General features: G+C 40.4%; 1 protein-coding gene across 2 annotated transcripts in view; it reads left to right on the top strand.

Moving 5' to 3' along the window:
• The window catches only part of zc3h3 (zinc finger CCCH-type containing 3), a 109,874-nt gene that overhangs the window by 34,759 nt on the left and 52,048 nt on the right, over window positions 1–23,067 (top strand). For both annotated transcript variants that reach the window (XM_061882906.1, XM_061882905.1), the window contains exons 5-8: window positions 11,256–11,419; window positions 14,146–14,224; window positions 16,422–16,577; window positions 18,163–18,232. In XM_061882906.1, coding sequence (XP_061738890.1) covers window positions 11,256–11,419; window positions 14,146–14,224; window positions 16,422–16,577; window positions 18,163–18,232 — 469 coding nt within the window. The remainder of the gene's footprint in view (window positions 1–11,255; window positions 11,420–14,145; window positions 14,225–16,421; window positions 16,578–18,162; window positions 18,233–23,067) is intronic.

Genomic DNA, 23,067 nt, shown 5'->3' with positions numbered 1-23,067 from the left:
GCGCACGCATAGCTGATCTACTAAACTTGTGCACAGAGGATTGCGTCTCTAATGTGGGTAAAACAATCCATTTAGCCTGTCTGTTTTATGGATATATGCCAATTATCAGAACACCCACAATTAGGGCTGGGCGATATGACCTTTTTTTAATGTCTCGATATTTTTAGGCCAAGTCTCGATACACGATTTGAAGGAACACTTGATGCATATAATGACAGCAGTATGATGATTCTATGTGTCTACATTCAAACATTCTTGCTCATACTGCAATAATATATGCTACTTTTAAACTTTCATGCAGAGAGGGAAATCACAACTAAGTCAATTGATCAAAAGTGTATTTATTAAACAGTTATTAAGCAGTGGCACAAACATTCATGTCATTCCAAAACAGAAAGTGCAAGATTGTCAGACATTTTAAAACAAGCTATTAGTGCACTTTTGTGCATGATGTCACTAAGATGACATACCAAAACAACACTAAAGTGCACTTTTTGTACAGAACGCCACTACAATAGTAAAAAGATATATAAAGTGCAGTTTTGTGCATGATGTCACACAAGATATTTCAATAACTGTCAAATAACAATGAGCTGCATAATAGGAAATCACTTGCTATGTGGTAGGTTACAGTGGACGTTATCTCCTTTTGTTGTTGACTATTCTTTTCATACGGTGTTGATGTGGAAATGTTTGTCTCGGCATTTTGTTGGTGTGGCAGTGAATGGAGATGTTGAAATGCGAAGTAAGCACTCTTCATTCTCTAGCAGGTGACTTTTCAAATGATGTAACATTATAGCAGTAATGCTACTTTTTGTAGCAACGCTTTTGCCCCACACTTGACAAATTACGGTTGTCTGTTCGACATATTCCCACTTGAAGCAAAACCACCGCCAGACGATGGACCCTTGCTGTTTTTCTTGGGAATTAATTCTTCCTTCATTTGTTACCAGATTTGCACCAGATTTGAACCTTTTCATATTACCACTCGCACCACAGCTAATGTTACCCATGCCGCTACCTCTCTGCTCCGCGAGGGTGTATACGTATGTGACCTATGTAAGAAGGTGCGCTTGCTGTCTGAGAAGGAGAGACAAGAAAGTGTGGGAAGAGCCTGTAGTGTAATGCCAGCAGCTAAAAGCAACTTCATGAGAACGTATACTCAAATATCACCATATAGTCATTTTCTATATCGCACAGAGACAAACCCGCAATATATCGAGTATATAGTGCGCTGTAGTGTAGTGATGGTCCACGGCCTCCCTACAGAGCGTCAGGATGCTAAAAAATGTTTGTGTTGTCTATAGATTGTGAATCTGTAGTGCTTGTGTTGTCTATAGATTGTGAATCTGTAGTGCTGAAAAGGTGTTACAGATTATAGAGTGATGCTAGTTCAATAACATCACACAGGTTGGAGAGCACTATAACATGAATGTAGAGCGAAATGAGTTTCTCCATGGCCCCAACCAGTAGTGCATGCAAAAACCTAATTTTACCCTTGTTTGCAAAGTGTTTGGGTCCGTGGGACCCGTTTCCTTTTTTTTTATTAAAAGAAAAATGACACAATTAGTAAATTTTTTAAACTGAGACTCACTGCCTTTGGCTCATTTTATGTAAAGACCATATATCAGAATACATATTTAATGACCACACACCATACACCCCCCCCTACACGTTTCTATTACATATAAGATGGCCGGGTCCACAGGACACGGGGCTAACAGAAGTGTGGAAATTGATGTTCTGTTTACCACACACACACGCACGCACGCACACACACACACACACACACACACACACACACACACACACACACACACACACACACACACACACACACACACACACACAGAGCAGGCCTAGACAGGAGGAGGACAGAGTGTAGGTACACAGAACATCAGAGGGTCAAATGTGCGAGAAAATGAGAGCAGACAGTGTTGACAAACAATGTTGCAACCCTGTGTGGGAACCACAGGTGCAGAAACACAAAAGAAGAATCTCTGTGGGATGCAGAAACTGGCAGATAAATTTTTCGTGCAACGTTCATATTGTTGTTACTCGGCCAGCGTTGTGGGTCTGATGGACCCCTTACATTTAATGGCTTTTAATGCCTCACAATCCAACACTTTTATGTTAAAATACTGAACAGATGTTTGATAGCGTTTGCTATCCGGCTGGCAAATAAAACCAGCTCTTGAGGGTTCAGTATTTTACCATAAAAGTGTTGGATTGTCAGTCATTAAAAGCCACAAAATGCAACAGGTCCATCATACCCACAAACGCTGGCTGAGTATCAACAATATGAATGTTGCACAAGGGTTGTTAAATAAAGCTGTGTGCACCCAATTTGCAGTTATCAGTTCTCAGTTGTAGCTCACACGCAACACCTGTTGATTTAGTGTGAGCATGGCTGCTGCCTAACTGCAGGCTTGAGGATCGTTTTGACATGAATACTAGAGTTTAGACACAAATTATGAGAATCTACCCAGCTGTTTGCGACCCCCCCAAGGGGTCCCGACTCGCTATTTAAGAAGCACTGATAAAATCCAAGAATACACTAGTCGTCTACATATTCATCTCCCTCAGAAAAATTGCTATCTTTCCCAGAAGATACAAAGCAAAGTCAAATGGTTAGTGCGTTTTTTGTAGTTTGAATATATTTATATCAAAATTTGACCTTGTATTATTTGTTGTAGATGTATTTCACCATAGTAGCTCATTACATTTTTATTGTCAGGCTGTGTCTGTGCTGTGTGATATGGGCTTCAATGCTGTAATCCAAATTTGATGCGACACTGCAGCCGGAAATGTGGCTGGACTCTGCTGACTTATTACTATTCATTTAACCGCAGCAGTAAATATTGATTCATCAAGGGATTTTCAATTCAAGCATCTTGACACGCTGTGAAATATTGCCATGCATAGATGTAGGAGTGACGTAATGAGGGAGGACAGGTCAGGTCCTTTGGGACAGTGTGTCTCTCCAATAACCAACACATTAACTTATTATGCATACTTAAGAAACACTTTCACTCCCAACACCCTCCTTGTCGTCTGTTTGCACCAGCCATGGCGCCCAGAAGACCAGCATTTCACTAACAAGATCTTTCAATGTATTTTTGCTCCGGAAAATCTGTCAGTCCTTTACCATACTTTCAATTAGTTTTTTTAGTGGTTGGTAGGTAACAAGTGGCACTTGGAACCTCCCCTTTCTATCGCCACACTCGCACACTGTCATCCACGGAACTGGAGCCCGTTTCCTCGCGTACGCGGTTTTAATAATGGCATGTAAAACCATTTCTTTGATTACTCAATTGCACGATTTCATCACCCTAGTCCAGGGGTGTCAAACTCAAATACATAGTGGGCCAAAATGTAAAACTGAACAAGGTTGAACAAGTTAACCTTTTAATAGGGACCCAAACAAGTTTTGCATTGAATATTGAACAAGCAAGGCTTATATAACTTTATAGTGACATGCAAAAATCCAGTTTCAAATAATAATAATAATAATAAAAAAATATCAATGGCATATCAAATAACATTTAAATAAAAATTGAATGCCTCTTTTCTATTTGCAGGCTTCTGAGGTAAATATCATACACTTTTTCCACAGGCTAATAATACATTTGAAAATAAAATAAGAATAATGAATGAATCAAACATTCAAGCCTTGAAGTAGCAAGAGAAAGTGCATGAATAAAACCTTAATTATTGCTCAGTTTGCTACACTGATTTGCTTTAACTCTGAATATGGAACAAGCAACGCTTATATAACTCAATAGTGCAAAATCAATTTCAAGAAACAAACAAAAAAACATCAATGGTTTATTAAATAAAATAAAAATAAAAAATTGAATGCCTCTTTTCTATTTGCAGCCTTCTGAGGTAAATATCAACATTAACTTGGTGGGTGGGGTTTGGTGGTAGCGGGGGGTGTATATTGTAGCGTCCCGGAAGAGTTAGTGCTGCGAGGGGTTCTGGGTATTTGTTGTATTTATGTTGTGTTACGGTCCGGATGTTCTCCCGAAATGTGTTTGTCATTCTTGTTTGGTGTGGGTTCACAGGGTGGCGCATATTTGTAACAGTGTTAAAGTTGTTTATACGGCCACCCTCAGTCTGACCTGTATGGCTGTTGACCAAGTATGCTATGCATTCACTTGTGTGTGTGTGTGTAAAATATTATGTGTCTGGGCCGGCACGCTGTTTGTATGGAGGAAAAGTGGACGTAAGGACGTTCAAGGCAGTGCCTCTAAGGCACGCCCACAATAATGTTGTCCGGGTGGAAATTAGGAGAAATTCGGGAGAATGGTTGCCCCGGGAGATTTTCTGAAGGGGCACTGAAATTTGGAAGTCTCCCTGGAAATTCGGGAGGGTTGGCAAGTATGAGTATTAGCGGCGAATGGGGTGTATCATACCGACGGGCCAGCTCTCATGTTAATTTGGTATTGCCTCAAGGGCCAAATGAAATTATTCGGCGGGCCAAATTTGACCCGCGGGCCAGAGTTTGACACCATCTCCTAGTCCATGATTACCTCAAAACTGATATAGTTCACTTTGTTACTAAAAAATAAATATAAAAGAATGAGCATTTCTGCACTCCCTGCTTTTCCTTAAACACCATAGCCTTTATTTCTCTAAGCATCTTGAGGAAAAACATAGAAGAGGACACAAAATTTAATATTAACGGCCTACTCATTTTTTTTCTCTTCCTCATTTTACGCCTGGTTTCCGGATGGCTTTAGGCTTGAATCATTACGTTATTTTCCATTCAAAAACCCAGACCAAACCTTTTTTTTTTCAAAGTCAGAATCGTTCGAATAATTACCCTCCTTTTGCTTGGTCCCTTCTATTTTTAATCAATTTGACTGAAGAGGTCTATACTTTCCTCAAATTCCCGTTATTTGTATGCTGGCTGACCCTTTCTTCAGTTGTATTGCAACAATGCATCAATGTATCTGGCAGACATATTTGCAAATTCTTTCAAAATAAGGTGATTCGGGATGAACATGCTACCAAAACACACAGTACGAGTGTCCATTTTGGGATCGTGGGGGGGTCCTGGAGCCTATCTACTAGAGCTAAATGTGGGTGTTTCATGAGAGAAAGTATGCCTGTATACATATTTTTGAGGTCCAGAACTAGGAAATGAGTGCTAATGTTGTGCGTATTAAAGCCATTTAAGTACCAACAAAAAATATACTGAAAAAAGAAAAAAAGAGTATGTCTCCTGGCTTACATATAGCTGTGATTACTTTAGCTCCCACAAGAACATTGCTGAGGTGCAAGGTTTGGTCTACAGACTATTTCTTTGACTTAATGCTTGGTAGGTGCTTTGACCTGCCTAGTAGAGTGTGGGACCTTTTTATATAGACAGTTATGTGTCTTTCTAAATCAGGAATGTATGTGCAACAGGTGGATTTCTATGCAGATCTGTGGAAACAGGGTGCACTTAAAGGGGCCCTATTATGCAAAACAGCATTTCTAACCTGGTGATTATGTGTATTTTGGACCTGCATAAGTCCTGAAAATGTCAAATCAAACCATGGAGGAATTGCAGAGATATTTATAAAACAACCTCGCCTTCCTTTCTACTTCTATACCAGGTTATGTACCAATAAATACTTTTAACGGCGGGCTTGGCTACTACTTTTTAATGCAATGGAGGAGGCAATGAAAGAGTAATAACAGTAGGTTAGAAATGTGTTAAAGATACTTAAACAACATTAGCTCGATTTGTTGTGGAACTAACTTAATCTTATAATGTAAGACAACTGCCTCACCTTCTGCTAGCAAAATGAAGAATGATTTTCCAAAAATCTACTTCTAATTGGATCAGTACCTACTGTGTTTGGTAATGGAGGAGTAAGTTATATAATCCGTTATTACTTTCACTATGTCACACATAGCGCAGCTGATAGGTTTTTGCCAACTCGATGCAGCGAAGGTATTTACTTAGAAAAGCATTTTATTGTCAATACACAAGTGTATAACTAGCATTAGAAAAGCTAGAGTGGGTACAAATGTAACCTTTGTGGCTTCTATCTCACTTTTGTCCACCTGCATCGCCTCCTTTTTTGTAGCCAACAACAAAACACAAAGCTGGTCTTGCTATATATTCTGGGATTTTGTGTTGTGGTGAAAGTCACTCAAAACTAATTTCTTGAGGCGGTCCCCGATGTCCATAGTAGACAATAAAAGCAAGAAAGCTAAGAAAAAACCAACTAACAAAAAAACTACAAAACGTTCCTGCCGGACGGAGGCGAATGCTTACTGTGTGTGAGTGGGCGTGGTGAGGAGAGGCTCATTTGCATATAACAACTCCGCCTCTCGGCTTCACGGTGGAAGAGGGGTTAGTGCGTCTGCCTCACAATACGAAGTTCCTGCAGTCCTGGGTTCAAATCCAGGCTCGGGATCTTTCTGTGTGGAGTTTGCATGTTCTCCCCGTGAATGCGTGGGTTCCCTCCGGGTGCTTCCTCCCACCTCCAAAGACATGCACCTGGGGATAGGCCCCTCCCACCTCCAAAGACATGCACCTGGGGATAGGCCCCTCCCACCTCCAAAGACATGCACCTGGGGATAGGTTGATTGGCAACACTAAATGGTCCCTAGTGTGTGAATGTTGTCTGTCTATCTGTGTTGGCCCTGCGATGAGGTGGCGACTTGTTCAGGGTGTACCCCGCCTTCCGCCCGATTGTAGCTGAGATAGGCACCAGCGCCCCCCGCGAGCCCGAAAGGGAATAAACGGAAGAAAATGGATGGATGGAACTCCGCCTCTCAAAAGGGAGAAAAAAATGGCTTGGAATTATGTCTGTAAAACAAAATCCATGCACATTTTTCACCAAAGAACCACCATTACATGTCATGTAGACCAGTGGTTCAAAAATGGGGGTACTTGAAGGTATGCCAAGGGGTACATGAGATTTTTTTTTGAATATTCTAAAAATTGCAACAATTCAAAAATCCTTTATAAATATATTTATTGTATAATACTTCAGCAAAATATGGATGTACGTTCATAAAGTGTGAAAAGAAATGCAATAATGCAATATTCAGTGTTGACAGCTAGATTTTTTGTGGACATGATCCATAAATATTGATGTTAAAGATTTATTTTTTTGTGAAGAAATGTTTAGAATGAAGTTGATGAATCCAGATGGATCTCTATTACAATCCCCAAAGTGGGCACTTTAAGTTGATGATTAGAAATCTTTATTTATAATTGAATCACTTGTTTATTTTTCAACAAGTTTTTGGTTATTTTTTATATCTTTTTTTCCAAATAGTTCAAGAAAGACCACTACAAAAGAGCCAAATTTTGCACTGTTATACAATTGAATAAATCAGAAACTGATGACATAGTGCTGTATTTTACTTCTTTATCTCTTTTTTTCAACCAAACATGCTTTGCACTGATTAGGGGGTACTTGAATTAAAAACATGTTGACAGGGGGTACATGACTGAAAAAAGGTTGACAACCACTGTAGACCACAATAAAGTGTTTTAAATGTGGGGGGAAAATGATATGACTTCTATAAGCTACATTTTCAGCATCAAGGCTGTGAATACTTATGTCATGTAATTTCTCACCTTTTTTACAATTTGTAATACATTTTCTTTTTCACATTGTCATTTTGTGGTGTTGTGTTGAATTTTGAGGACCAAATTAATACATTTTATTGTGGAACAAGGCTATAACATAACAAAAAGTCAAGCTCTGCAAACAGATGTGTCGTATACGACCTTGCAAGATTACCTAAATGGTTAAATCACCACAAAGCAAGTTAACGTATAGGACAGGACCGAGTGCAAAATGTAAGGACTGAGCATGACGCCTGTTTTGAATTTGTAGAAAAGTAAGGGAATATGCGGTAGAAAATAGATGGATGGATGGATACATATTTGTGCTCTTAAGCTTTTTCCAAGTTGTTCTTCCGATGTAAAAACACACACTAGATACCTTTTTTAAAATGTCAATTTGTATCTGTGAGCTTTTAAGAAAAAGGAATTGGTAGTAGTTTATAATATCCACATTGATTTAGGCACTGAAAGAGCTTTATTTTAAAGCAACTTAGCTGTCAAGCTACTAAGGATTTGTGCAGCAATACAGGCCTGGGGGTTCCTGATAACAGATATCCCTCTTAAGGTCAATGGCATGATGAAAAGAAGGCCAAGGAGAATCAGTAAACAGTAAAAATCCCCCTTTGAGATCATTATTTTTTGGGATTGTCTGAAGCTCAAGTACTTTTTCTGTCAGCAGCTTCGTGTTTCATAACTGGTATATGCCAAATTATATAACAGTCCATTATAATATATTCATTTTCTATAGCGCTTGTCCTTATTAGGGTCACAAGTGAGACGGAACCTATCCCAGTTGACTGGTACAATCTGAACTGTTCATCTGTCGGTAGCTGCATTTCCATTGTAGTTTTTTGCAAAATAAAACCGATACATCTAAAATTTCGACAAAGTACATTTGCGACTGGTAGGTGTTTTGTGTCTTGAGCTGTAATTCTTGTATAATCTTGTGCCGCCGGACACCACTTAGAGGAAGATAGTTGCCGTGATTGTCAACAGGTGACAGCTCAAAAACAAGGTCCTTATTGCCCCCGTGACATTGTTCAGGCATGTGGGTCTCTGAGCCTGGGGGTCGGCCTCTATTGCCGGTAAGGCACCTGCGATATGACCCCCGGCCGCCCCATCGGAAACAAGACCAAGACGACCCATCTGCCCTAGTTGTCCTGCATTGACACCCTGCCGGTTCGGTGTTTACTTGCCCTAAATGTGAAAAAAAAGTGATTGCATGATGCTTTTGCGAAACAGTTCCACATCGAAACGTCTCAAAAACCACCTCATGAGAACACAAAAATGCTTCAGCGATATTTGAGATTAGTTTTTTTAAATATGGGGGTTTCCATTAACAGTTTCTAATTGCGATTTTTAGGCTTTGCACATTTCTAGGGCTAATGGAAGCACAGCTAGTGACAGGACTCATATAGACAAACAAAACCATTTACGCTTGGGTTCAAAACCTCAATGTCCTAACTGTGAGGCCGACATGATGACCACTCAGCCACTGGGCGGCCCTAGCAAATTATTGTTTTGGGAAAAAATGATCAGTTACAGTAATTGTTATGGACATGGTTATGTTTTTATTTGTCTATCTGTATAACTATGAATGCTTTTTGTCAGGCCATAAATTCAGTAAGAAACTATCTCTATTGCATCCCATGATTGTTTCCTTAGAACATTCACTTATTCCACATTTTATTATGTTATAGCTTTATCCTAAGAATTGAATACATAGATTTTCTCCCACAAAATTGTAAACATATGCTAACATTAAACATAATACATCATTGATTTGTTGTTGATTATTCCCTCCAAGTGATAGTGTGTATGTGTTTATGTACATGTTGTTTGCTGTGTGATGTTGCCTCCTTATCAAGTACACATCCACCACGTCATAAGTAGCGGGCCACATAACATCAAATGTCTCGGTAACGACGTTGTAGTGTACATAAAAGTAATTGATTGGATTACTGAGTAACGTTGTTATTATGTAATGCCGTTATCCAGAATACAGTTTAAATATGATGCCACAAGCTTGGCATACCTAGTTTAGGACCCTCTTGACCGTTGTTCTTTGCAGCACTCGCTGTGCATTTTTACGTCTTTTCAGAGATGTTCAATAGGATTCAAGTCTGGTCTCTGACGCATCCCCTCAAATACATTTAGGGAGTTAGCCAAGGTACCCAAGGAGTGGCTTAAAATTGTTGTCCTGCTGAAAGATAGGCTGTGGTCAAGAGCCGGGATGTCTTCGTACATCGCTGCATTTCTCTTCCCTCTACCAGATGATGCCACCACCATGCTTCACTGTAAGGCTACCATTGACCATGTATTGAGTGGTGCTTAGTTTCCTCCAAACATACCGCCTGGCATTTTGCCAAAGACTTCAATCTTGGTCTCATCAGACCTGAAAATGTAGATTTTTATGGCCTGAGAGCCATTTAGGTGCCAATGGGGAAAAATTGCAAATAGTAATGCCAAAAGTAATGTTCAAAACAATCGGTGACTTTATAATCGAAAGTAAAACACCCGGGTGACCCCACCCTTTTGTTTGAAAGCATGTAAACCCAAAGACTAAATGCTGCTCCGACTGCACCTCTGTGTCGGGGTTAACCGCCGTCTGTGTTAAAAGATCGTGTCATTGACCCATTAATATGGTTTGTGGTTCTCCAGGCCACCTGGTCCTTGTAGAAGCATCCCCGAGTGCTTGTCAGTGCAACATTAGCCTCCATTACAGCTCTCGTAGGACAGCCACTGTTTTATGAATTATGCTTCGCACTCAGGTAGACTATACTGAACACTAAGAAACACTCATTTGCAGTCATACGTCACGCCTGTTCATCAGGGTAACCCCTTTCATTTCTTCAACAATGGAAGTCATGAACTACCTCTCCAAGCCCATTTCTGGCCCGTCTGAAATACGGCAGCAAATTACCTCCTGTGGCACCGTGTTCAACAACCCGCCCCAAAGAGAAGTGACAGGACAGTGCAATTTATCGCCATAACCCTTGCACTGCCTCTCCGCCAGCTACCATCCTTACAACACAACACATTCTTACACATACAACAGACTGAGTTACTCTGGGATTGTGTGTGTGTGTGTGTGTGTGTGTGTGTGTGTGTGTGTGTGTGTGTGTGTGTGTGTGTGTGTGTGTGTGTGTGTGTGTGTGTGTGTGTGTGTGTGTGTGTGTGTGTGTGTGTGTGTGTGTGTGTGTGTGTGCGTGCGTGCGTGCGTGCGTGCGTGCGTGCGTGCGTGTGTTGAGGCCTGTTGCGTCTACTCTACTTCAGGGGGGTGGTTGTGTGCAGCAGCGGTCTGTAAGCTACAATGTAGGGGCCAACCTCAGCGCTCTGGCCCCTCGCCCTTTCTATTATCGCATTGATTTCCTCCATCTCTTTTCAGTTCTCTCCATTTCCACACGGCCGTCCTTTCCATTAGATTAGCAATTTAACAGAGTGCTGTGACATGGTGTGTGTGGGGGGGGGGGGGTTAGGTAGCCCGCAGGATGGAGAACATAAAAGAGCGGTGGTGTATGCAGTAGTGAAGGACCGAGTGGTAAGACCATTCTGGCTCTTTATTTACTGACCTGACTAAAGTCCTGCTAAAAGCACTGTAACAATTTAAATGATTTAAGTTAAACCTCAAATATTTAGTGTAATTTTTCCATTTTTTCTCTGCTTCTTACAGGAGTTTCCTTCAGAGCCGCCAGAGATCATGTCACAACAGATACCCAGCACCCTTGCACCATTGGAAAGAATCTAGTGTGTGTTGGATTCGGGGTAGTCTCTACCAAGTGTCAGCCAATAAACTCTCCCGCAAAGTCTCTCACAACATGGCCATTAACCGAACAGGTAGACCAACTGTGCTGTTTTTCTTGTTTGTTCACTGACTATTCAGTTCCATCTTCATACAAACCCCGTTTCCATATGAGTTGGGAAATTGTGTTAGATGTAAATATAAACAGAATACAATGATTTGCAAATCCTTTTCAAGCCATATTCAGTTGAATATGCTACAAAAACAACATATTTGATGTTCAAACTCATAAAAAAAAATTTTCCCGCAAATAATCATTAACTTTAGAATTTGATGCCAGCAACATGTGACAAAGAAGTTGGGAAAGGTGGCAATAAATACTGATAAAGTTGGGGAATGCTCATCAAACACTTATTTGGTGTGCAGGCTAATTGGGAACAGGTGGGTGCCGTGATTGGGTATATATAGTGGAATTGGGGGTTAAATCACCATAAATGATTCCCGGGCGCGGCACCGCTGTTGCCCACTGCTCCCCTCACATCCCAGGGGGTGATCAAGGGTGATGGGTCAAATGCAGAGAATAATTTCGCCACACCTAGTGTGTGTGTGACAATCATTGGTACTTTAACTTTAACTTTACCTGCGTGAGCAAATAGTCAAACAGTTTAAGAACAACGTTTCTCAAAGTGTAATTGCAAGATATTTTGGGATTTCAACATCTACGCTCCATAATATCATCAAAAGGTTCAGAGAATCTGGAGAAATCCCTCCACGTAAGCGGCATGGCCGGAAACCAACATTGAATGACCGTGACCTTCCATCCCTCAGACGGCACTGTATCAAAAACCCACATAAATCTTTAAGGGATATCACCACATGGGCTCAGGAACACTTCAGAAAACCACTGTCACTAAATACAGTTGGTCGCTACATCTGTAAGTGCAAGTTACAGCTCTACTATGCAAAGCGAAAGCCAGTTATCAACAACATCCAGAAACGCCGTCGGCTTCTCTGGGCCCGAGATCATCTAAGATGGATGTTTGAGTGTTGTTAAAAGAAAAGGTGATGTAACACAGTGGTGAACATGCCCTTTCCCAACTACTTTGGCACGTGTTGCAGCCATGAAATTCTAAGTTAATTATTATTTGCAAAAAAAAAATAAAGTTTATGAGTTTGAACATCAAATATGTTGTCTTTGTAGTGCATTCAACTGAATATGGCTTGAAAAGGATTTGCAAGTCATTGTATTCCGTTTATATTTATATCTAACACAATTTCCCAACTCATATGGAAACAGGGTTTGTAGCTTGGACCTTGACGGTAAGACGTTTTCCTTTGCATTGCAAGTGTTTAGACCCTTAAGAACTAGTGTGGCAAACATCAGGGTATATACAACTCCACTTTTCTAAAGAACTGTGTGTCAGTACACAAGTTGGGTGTTTGCCAAGCTCACACACGGAAAACAGACATCAAGGTTTGCCCACCTCTGGACTTACAGGAACTGTCTAGGTTTTTTTTTTGTGTAATGATAAAGCAGTCATTTGTTAGTGCAGCAAACCTGGAGGACTGTCAGAATAAAGCCCAATCCACTGAAAATGTCTTGAACTTTCTCCAACAACTAAAAACTGCTACAGACGTTGAAAAGTGCAGTTCTGTGAAACTTGTGACCAGCCCAACACGTTCCTAAATCCAAAAGAACACGTCCTTGTGTATATTCTGGGCAATAGGGTGAATTGAACTCTATTGTATGAAACACACACTAGTTCCCATGGTTCAGCACCACCCAATGCTAGCGCTCCTCTCTAAATGGAGGCTGCTTAAATCAAAGTAAAGTGTGCACTTGACCAGACAGAATGTTCCCAAATTAGAGAATAAGCTCTACCTACATAGCTAAACATTTTGGGATCTTTGCCAGTCCTGTAATGGTCCCTGGAAATCTGACACAGACACACTTTTTTTTTAATCTAAAGTTAGTTGAGTGCGATGAGTGCATAGTGTTTATGATGATCCCAGACAGTGCTGGATGTCACGTTTAGCTTTTGCACCAATATGTCAAAGCACTATGATAAAAATAATGATCCCATACCAAGATATCATTATATCATTTGGCTGCAGGGATAAACAAAGTCATCCAATTTTATGAGCTTTATTTTAAACCAAATTAGAGTAAAAGTAGATCCTTTAAAACACTGGAACAGAACATAAGAAACAGTAGAATTATACATTAATGTGAATTAAGTTAAGTTAAATGAGTATTTGATGCCCTACCAACCAGCAAGCATTGTGACCCCCGAAAAGTGGTTGTGTGCATGAAACAAACATACCACCTATTTACCTGTTAAGAAAGTACTCCTTATGTGTGTGATATGCACCTGTCAAATAAACACTCTCTTCATTCAAATTGCTACACCACCATGGGCAATAACAAATAGCTGGCAAAGAAGCTAAGAGACATCTTGATGGATTACCAAGTTTGACAATCAACATGTAAATGAGTCGCACAAGGTGACAAGGAAAATGTGATGTGGTCAAGTGGCTGCAAAATAAAGGTGTTTGACTACAAATGGACTGGTGTTGGTTTCCAGACAAATGTTGAAAAGGAATCCAACAACAGAATCCTAACTGTCAGACATACAAAATACAGTTTTTATTCATCTAAATACCCTTTGTCCCCACTGTATGTTGTTCTTAAAAAAAACTAATATTTGGTGTCTTCAGCCACTGGGATTTAATGGTATACTGAAATAATTGATGTTCTTTAAGGTCATTTATTTGATTTATTTTTTACAATAAATGTAACTCATTGATGTTTCCAAACTAGGGCGAAGTTTCAACGCTTCCCACGTCTCTCCTACCAATCTTGTGGCCACGCGCTTCAACAGCTCCCGTCATTTGGCCAGGTGGGTACATATTGTACACTCTTTACCTTAAAACATTGCCATCTGTTGCACTCAAATTATTGTAATGGGAACATTTTGTTGATTTTTTACCTATATATTTGAATTTTGGAGTGAAATGAAATGTATTTTTCTATAACGCCATCCTTTCATGGAAATCAATGCATATAACAAGGTTGCATTTAACCAAACTTCTCTCCCTTGTTTTTGATTTGACCTTCCATCCATCAAATGTAGTCTTATAAAGTGACTGTATTTGAAGTATAAAAAGAAAGTAATTGCATTTCATACTTTCCAGTTTTTCATTTCACTCTACCAACCGGCATAGCTCTGTTAGTAGAGTGGCCGTGCCAGCAACTTCAGGGTTCCAGGTTCGATTCCCGATTTCGCCATCCTGGTCACTGCCAAGACAGTTTGCCCACCTGCTCCCAGTGCCACCCACACTGGTTTAAATGTAACTTAGATATTGGGTACTATGTAAAGCGCTTTGAGTCACTAGAGAAATGCGCTATATAAATATAATTCACAATTCACTTCACTTCATTGAGTAGTGTAAGTAAATGGTGAATGGGTTATACTTGTATAGAGCCTTTCTACCTTCAAGGTACTCAAAGCACTCTCACACTATTTCCATATTCACACATTCACACACTGATGACGGGAGCTGCCATGCAAGGCGCTGACCAGCACCCATCAGGAGCAAGGGTGAAGTGTCTCGGACGTGACTAGGATGGTAGAAGGTAGGGATTGAACCAGGAACCCTCAGGTTGCTGGCACGGCCACTCTCCCAACCGCGCCACGCCGTAGTTGGGAGTATCCCACAGGCGAGTCTTCTGGCTTTAAGCAAGTACCCCTAATTGCACCAAAGAATGAATGGATTTACGTGGACCCCGACTTAAATGAGTATTGGGGTGTTACCATCTAGTGGTCAATTGTATGGAATATGTACTGTACTGTGCAATCTACTAATACAAGTTTCAGTCAATCAAAACTGTGGAAGGACAATAGGAAAAAGATTGTAGACCTGCACAATGCCGGAATAGGCTAAAAGACCGTCGGCAAGAAGCCGCAATAATTAAAAATGGAAGAGACCCAAAATGACTGTCGATCTCCCTTGGCCCCTGGTTGCAAGCAATATTAAATTGGCCTGTCTGGAGTTTGACAATGAATTCCAGGGTGATTGTTAGAAATTCATGTGATCAAATGAGACCAAAATTTAAATTGAGCGATTCAAAATGATTTGGACTCGCCGTGTTTGGAGAAAGAGTACTACGACCAAGCATGGAGGTTGGAGCTTAATGCTTTGCTAAGGGAACGATGATAAAGGATCCAATACTTATTTCACTCAATCAATCATTGAAAGATTTTCATTTTGATATTCTGTTTCATTGTTAAAATAAACATACCATTTAAAGTACACACTGTACATTTTTTCTCAGTGGGTGAACATAAAAAAAAGGGATTTTCCCACAGTATTAGCCTATAGCAGTGATTCTCAACCATTTTTCAGTGATGTTTTAAATTCAAGTACCCCCTAATCAGAGCAAATCGTTTTTGGTTGAAAAAGTAAAATACAGCACTATGTCATCAGTTTCTGATTTATTAAATTGTATATTATCTGTAAATATCTGTAGTGGTCTTTCTTGAACTATTTGGAAAAAAAGATATAAAAATAACTAAAAACCTGTTGAAAAATAAACAAGTGATTCAATTGTAAATGCAGATTTCTCCACATTGAAGTAATCATCAACTTAAAGTGCCCTCTTTGGGGATTGTAATAGACATCCATCTGGATTCATCAACTTCATTCTAAACATTTCTTCACAAAAAAAGGAATCTTTAACATCAATATTTATGGAACATGTCCACAAAATCTGTCTGACAACACTGAATATTGCATTGTTGCATTTTTTCACAGTTTATGAACTACCATTCATATTTTGTTGAAGTATTATTCAATAAATATATTTATAAAGGATTTTTAAATTGTTGCTATTTTTAGAATATTTTAGGAAAATCTCACGTACCCCTTGGCATACCTTCAAGTACCCCCAGGGGTACACGTACCCCCTTTTGACAACCACTGGCCTATAGTATAGATATTTACTCAAAACCTTAATATATTTTCACATCAGTGTCAAATTTGCAACCTTGACATATAATTGTGAAATCTGTCATTCGTCTCTGTTTTGGAACCCAGCCGTGCAGTCCAGCGCAGTCTTACCATAATCCGACAAGCTCATCAGAAGAAGCAGCCAAGACAGTACTGCATGTACTACAACCGCTTTGGCAAATGCAATCGTGGCAGCAGCTGTCCCTACATCCATGACCCGGACAAAGTTGCCGTTTGCACAAGGTATATTACAAAAGTTGACAGTGGTGTAAAATGTCAACTTCGTGATGTTATACACTCTTTACAGCTTTCACTCCATCTAAGGCTTCCATTGTGACGACACACACACACACAGGAAATGGGAATGTGGGAGGATTAAGTGGATGGTAGAGAAAAAACCCGATTCAAAACGGCCAAAGTAATTCCAAGATTTTTTCCTTAAGATTTTCCATAGAATTTCCCTCGGAGATGTCCCGATCCTGTTCATGGGCCAATATTAGCTTTTTCCAACTGTTCGGCGAGTCCAGCCGATCTTCACTTTAGCTGTGTACTCGTGTGAAAGATTCCTTAAAAACAAATACATGTTTAGGAAGCTACAATTACGTTTCCATATTCTTTGTTACACACATTTAGTAGTTGGGTGTCTTGTCAGAACATCATCTCAAATTCAAGAGCAAGTTGTAATGAATCCACTGTGCGAAGACAATTCTAAGATACTATTCCTCACTACCATGGCCAAAAATGTGTTTCATCCAAGTAACATTATCACTGAAGGACGAAGAAAAGAAATGGCTGAGTATGCGTCACACACACACCGAGCAGGACAACACAGGAAGCTAACCGCTAAAGCTTCAGTGTAGAGTATGGGTCATCGATCCAGATGTTATGCTATTGATGTCTAGTTTAATATCCGTATATAAATGATACCAAAGTGATTAGATGGTAAATGGGTTGTACTTGTATACCACTTTTTTACCCATTTTTTTTTAAGGAGCCCGAAGTGCTTTGACAGTATTCACCCATTCACACACTCATTCACACACTGATGGTGGGAGCTGCCATGCAAGGCACTCACAAGGACCCATCAGGAGCAAGGGTGAAGTGTCTTGCCCAAGGACACAACGGACGTGACTAGGATGGTAGAAGGTGGGGATTGAACCAGTAACCCTCAGATTGCTGGCATTGCCGCTCTACCAACTTGACCACGCCGTCCCCATGGATATCTTTCCGTTTTTTTTGCTCGTTTTTGTTATTTTTAACTAACTCGGGGAGTAAATTCCTGGATACGGGAAGGCTTTGAGGGCAAAAACCAAGTGATTGAAATGGCAGCCAATTGTAGTTTTATCTTTTGTTTAGTTATCGTGCACTAGCCACTTTATTTTGTGAAAACAAATTACATGTAGCATTCAACACCACAAATACATCGTCTGATTCATTAACATATTTAAATGTAATACTATTGACCTATTTATTTAAACGTAGTAAATTCAACATTTTAAAAGATGAGCTTTATAAAAATAGATTGTTTCATTTAGTTACTCGCTTTAAAACATTTTCAGTTCTATTACCTATTGTCAAAGCGTCTGATTGGGACTCGAAATCAGATTGATGTCAAAAATGTTGATAAGGACATCCCTAATTTCAGTACAAGCTTACATCTTTGTACAGTCCACTTTTGTATGTGTATCGTTAAACTTGCCAGTCACAGCTGCTTGGAATAACTTATTGTATGCACACTCAGACAATATGATATTAGTTTGTATTATCCTGCTCTACTGTCGGACTGAAATTATTTAACGAAATCTTTTTGGTTATGTGTATTGTGCAGGTTTCTGCGTGGGACTTGCAAGCAGGCAGACGGAACCTGTCCCTTCTCCCATAAAGTAGCCAAAGAGAAGGTAAAAAGACTCTGGTGTTGTCCTTTTAGAACATAGTGTTTTATGAGTTTACAGCTGGGCGGATACATGATTACACTGTACTGATATCCCGGATCATATTCAAATTCTTGGCTTCTGTTTTGACGGGGCGGAGCAATGAATCCACTAATAGGAGAGCTTTAACATGGGAGCTTGTGACACTCACCTGTTAGGTCAACAAACCAGCAGGACAGATCTTGGTCACACATGGGACTTTGTGACACTCACCTGTTAGGTCAACAAACCAGCAGGACAGATCTTGGTCACACATGGGACTTTGTGACACTAACCTGTTAGGTCAACAAACCAGCAGGACAGAACTTGGTCATGCTTCCTTATCATGCTACTCATGAAACATGGGACTTTGTGACACTCACCTGTTAGGTCAACAAACCAGCAGGACAGATCTTGGTCATGCTGCCTTAACATGCTACTCATGACACATGGGACTTTGTGACACTCACCTGTTAGGTCAACAAACCAGCAGGACAGATCTTGGTCATGCTGCCTTAACATGCTACTCATGACACATGGGACTTTGTGACACTCACCTGTTAGGTCAACAAACCAGCAGGACAGATCTTGGTCATGCTGCCTTAACATGCTACTCATGACACATGGGACTTTGTGACACTCACCTGTTAGGTCAACAAACCAGCAGGACAGATCTTGGTCATGCTGCCTTAACATGCTACTCATGACACATGGGACTTTGTGACACTCACCTGTTAGGTCAACAAACCAGCAGGACAGATCTTGGTCATGCTGCCTTAACATGCTACTCATGACACATGGGACTTTGTGACACTCACCTGTTAGGTCAACAAACCAGCAGGACAGATCTTGGTCATGCTGCCTTAACATGCTACTCATGACACATGGGACTTTGTGACACTCACCTGTTAGGTCAACAAACCAGCAGGACAGATCTTGGTCATGCTGCCTTAACATGCTACTCATGACACATGGGACTTTGTGACACTCACCTGTTAGGTCAACAAACCAGCAGGACAGATCTTGGTCATGCTGCCTTAACATGCTACTCATGACACATGAGGTCCACTGCATGCTTTGGCAGGTTTTGCTGCACATATTTCTGTGTTTTCGATTTTGTTTTTCACACTTTCCCTTTATTTTTCTCTTAAAGAATATGCTGAGGACAGTAATGGTAAATTACACATAAATATATACAATATCACTTGTTCTGCACAGCATTTCAGTTTAGTTTCAGCTCTTTTGAATTCACAAGCACTTTCTGCACAATTTACCTTTACAGGTTGTTATTGTTTTCCCGCAGTGTTATGGTATTACCTAGATATTGTCCAACTCTCAATTCCAATATTCCAATATTATCCGATACCGATATATACAGTCGGGGAATGAACACATTATTAAGCCCAATTTTCTTGTGATGCCCCGCTGGGTGCATTAAACAATCTAACAAGGTTTTCCAGAATAAATTAACTCAAGTTATGGAAAAAAATGCCAACATGGCACTGCCATATTTATTATTGAAGTCACAAAGTGCATTATTTTTTTTAATATGCCTCAAAACAGCAGCTTGGAATTTGGGACATGCTCTCCCTGAGAGAGCATGAGGAGGTTGAAGTGGGCGGGGTTGGGGGGCATGGTTGAGGTGGGGGCAGGGGGGCAGGGTGTATCAGAGGGTGTATATTGTAGCGTCCCGGAATAGTTAGTGCTGCAATGGGTTCTGGGTATTTGTTCTGTTGTGTTTATGTTGTGTTACGGTGCGGATGTTCTCCCGAAATGTGTTTGTCATTCTTGTTTGGTGTGGGTTCACAGTGTGGCGCATATTTTCACAGTGTTAAAGGTGTTTATACGGCCACCCTCAGTGTGACCTGTATGGCTGTGGACCAAGTATGCCTTGCATTCGCTTGTGTGTGTGAAAAGCCGTAGATATTAGGTGACTGGGCCGGAAGAAAAAGGCAGTGCCTTTAAGGTATATTATATTGGCGCTCTGTACTTCTACCTACGTCCGTCTACACAGCGGCGTTTTAAAAAGTCATAAATTTTACTTTTTGAAACTGATACTGATCATTTTGAAACCGATACCGATAATTTCCGATATCATATTTTAAAGTATTTATCGGCCGATAATATCAGCAGTCCGATATTATGTGACATCCCTAGTATTACCTGTCATACTGTATCCACTGTAAAATCATACTTCATCCATCAATCTATTGTCTACCACTTGTCTCTTTCGGGGTTGCTGCATTCGGGCGATAGGCGGGGTACAACCTGGACAAGTCGCCACCTCATCGCAGTTCCAACACAGATAGACTATGAAATTGTGTGGGAGAAGTAGGCCTGAATAACAAATTTTGCTTGACAATATATTGACCTACAAATTATTGCCGATAAACAATAGGATTGCCGTTAATTTTTGAGACCAAGTTAACCACTGATGTAATGATAATACATAATTAATGTGCCTGTATCCTTTCAAATGGGATAAACTTGAATTGCTTGTATATTTTAACATTGTAATTGGAGTATAAACTTTTGCATCTCCAAGTTAAATCAAATAAACATCATATAAAATATAATTTGTAAGAAAATTTTGCACTTGAATAAAAATCGCAAGCAAAAGGAATGGTTAACAGGTCTTATGCAAAATACTTGACATGTCAAATGTCTGTCAAAGTTTGCAGCACTTTTAGAAATGCTTGTTTTTTAACAGTATTAAATGGTAGCATGTCTTTGGCGATGTGTTTAATTACAGCTGGGCGATATGGCAGTTTTAACATCTTGATATTTTTAGGCCATGTCACGATACACCATATATATCTGGATATTTTGCCTTAGCCTTGAATGAACACTTAATGCATATAATGACAGCAGTATGATGATTGTATGTGTCTACATTCAAACATTCTTCTTCATACTGCATTAATATATGCTACTTTTAAACTTTCATGCCGAGAGGGAAATCACAACTAAGTCAATTAACAAAAACTGTATTTATTAAAGTTATTAAGCAGTGGCACAAACATTCATGTCATTTCAAAACAGAAAGTGCAAGATTGTCAGAGACATTTGAAAACAAGCTGTTAGTGCACTTTTGTGCATGATGTCACTAAGATGACTTGTCTGTCAGGGTGTGTTGGTGACGAATCCCAAGATGCAGAGAAGGCTTGGCGCAGGAAAACATGATTTGATGTTCAAAAAGTAAGGCGAAACACAAACCAGGAACTCGGAGACAGGAGACAGGATACCAGGAAAACAGGAACCAGAAGACAGCTAACAGCTATCCAGATTCAGCTTACAGCTACAATGACAACGACATCGACAATGACAAGTCTTAATGACAGGTAGTGATGACATCGGCATTACTTATGGCAATACTCACAGACTGGATGGTAAGGCAAGTTTAGATAACATCTGGCTGATTGACACCAGGTGTGGCCAGGTGCCAATACGCCGCACCTGAGGGAAAACAGCGCTCAGGGAGAAAAGCAGGAAATAATCAAAATAAGAGTGCTGAAAGGAAATAAAGACAGAGGGGAAACCCAAACATAACTAAAGTGTCAGTGACAAACCTGACAATATCAGAACTAGACTAAAATAAAGTGCAGTTTTTGTACAGAACGCCACTACAATAATTTAAAACAAATATTTCAATAACTGTCAAATAAAAATGAGCTGCATAATAGGAAATCAAATCACTATGTGGTAGGTTCCTGCGGAGGTTATCTCCTTCTGTTGTTGACTATTTTTTTCATATGGTGTGTCCTCTCTGGATGGTTGCTACACCAGTGCATGACATCAACAAGAGTGCGCACATAACCAACAGAATCCTCTACGAGGGAATACCAAGGGTGAGCGAGAAGATTGCTGTTAGGAGAATAAGACTAGCAGGACACCGCCAAAGGCATCAGGAGCTGCCAGCCAGTCAATTGGTGCTGTGGGAACCAACACACGGGCATCGGTCAAGAGGACGTCCCACACTGACGTACGTGCACATACTCTAGAAGGATGCAGGAGCTCAGAGTACCAAGCAACTGGCCAAATGTATGGAGAATCGGGATGACTGGAAGCAACGATGGAAGGCTCGTCTGAGGACCACTTAGAGAGTGTTGATGTGGAAATGGTTGCTTCGGCATTTTGTTGGTGTGGCACTGAATGGAGATGTTGACATGCGGAGTAAGCACTCTTCATTCTCTAGCAGGTGACTTTTCAAATGATGCTACATATTAGCAGTAATGCTACTTTTTGTAGCAATGCTTTTGCCCCACACTTGACAAATTATGGTTGTCTGTTCGACATATTCCTCTTTGAAGCCAAACCACCGCCAGACGATGGACCCCCTGCTGTTCTTCTTGGGAATTAATTCTTCCTTCATGTGTTACCAGATTCGCACCTTCTTTCTCTCGTATTACCGCACCACACCGCTACTACCACAGCTAACCTTACCCATGCTGCTACCTCTCTACTCCGCGAGGGCATATACAGTACGTATGTGACGTGTGTAAGAAGGTGTGCTTGCTGTCTGTGAGAAGGAGAGACAAGATTGGGAAGAGCCTGTAGTGTAATGCCAGCAGCTAAAAGCAACTGCGTGAGAACGTATACTCCAATATCATGATATAGTCTTTTCTATATTGCACAGAGACTAACCCGCGATATATCGATATATCGCCCAGCCCCATGTTTAGTCACACTTTCTGAGAGGACAAACTATTTTTCGCTATTTTGTTTACACCGACCTGGCTTGTTCACCAAACGCCTCAGCTAGTGTGGACTTTTGAGTGGTTGTGTTTCAAGTGAGCGTGCAGGTTTGTTGTATTCCATCACAT

The sequence above is a fragment of the Nerophis ophidion genome, linkage group LG22, assembly GCF_033978795.1.
Source record: "Nerophis ophidion isolate RoL-2023_Sa linkage group LG22, RoL_Noph_v1.0, whole genome shotgun sequence".
Taxonomy (NCBI): domain Eukaryota; kingdom Metazoa; phylum Chordata; class Actinopteri; order Syngnathiformes; family Syngnathidae; genus Nerophis; species Nerophis ophidion.
The sequence above is the reverse complement of the archived record's forward strand: the minus strand, read 5'-3'. Positions and strand labels throughout refer to the sequence as shown.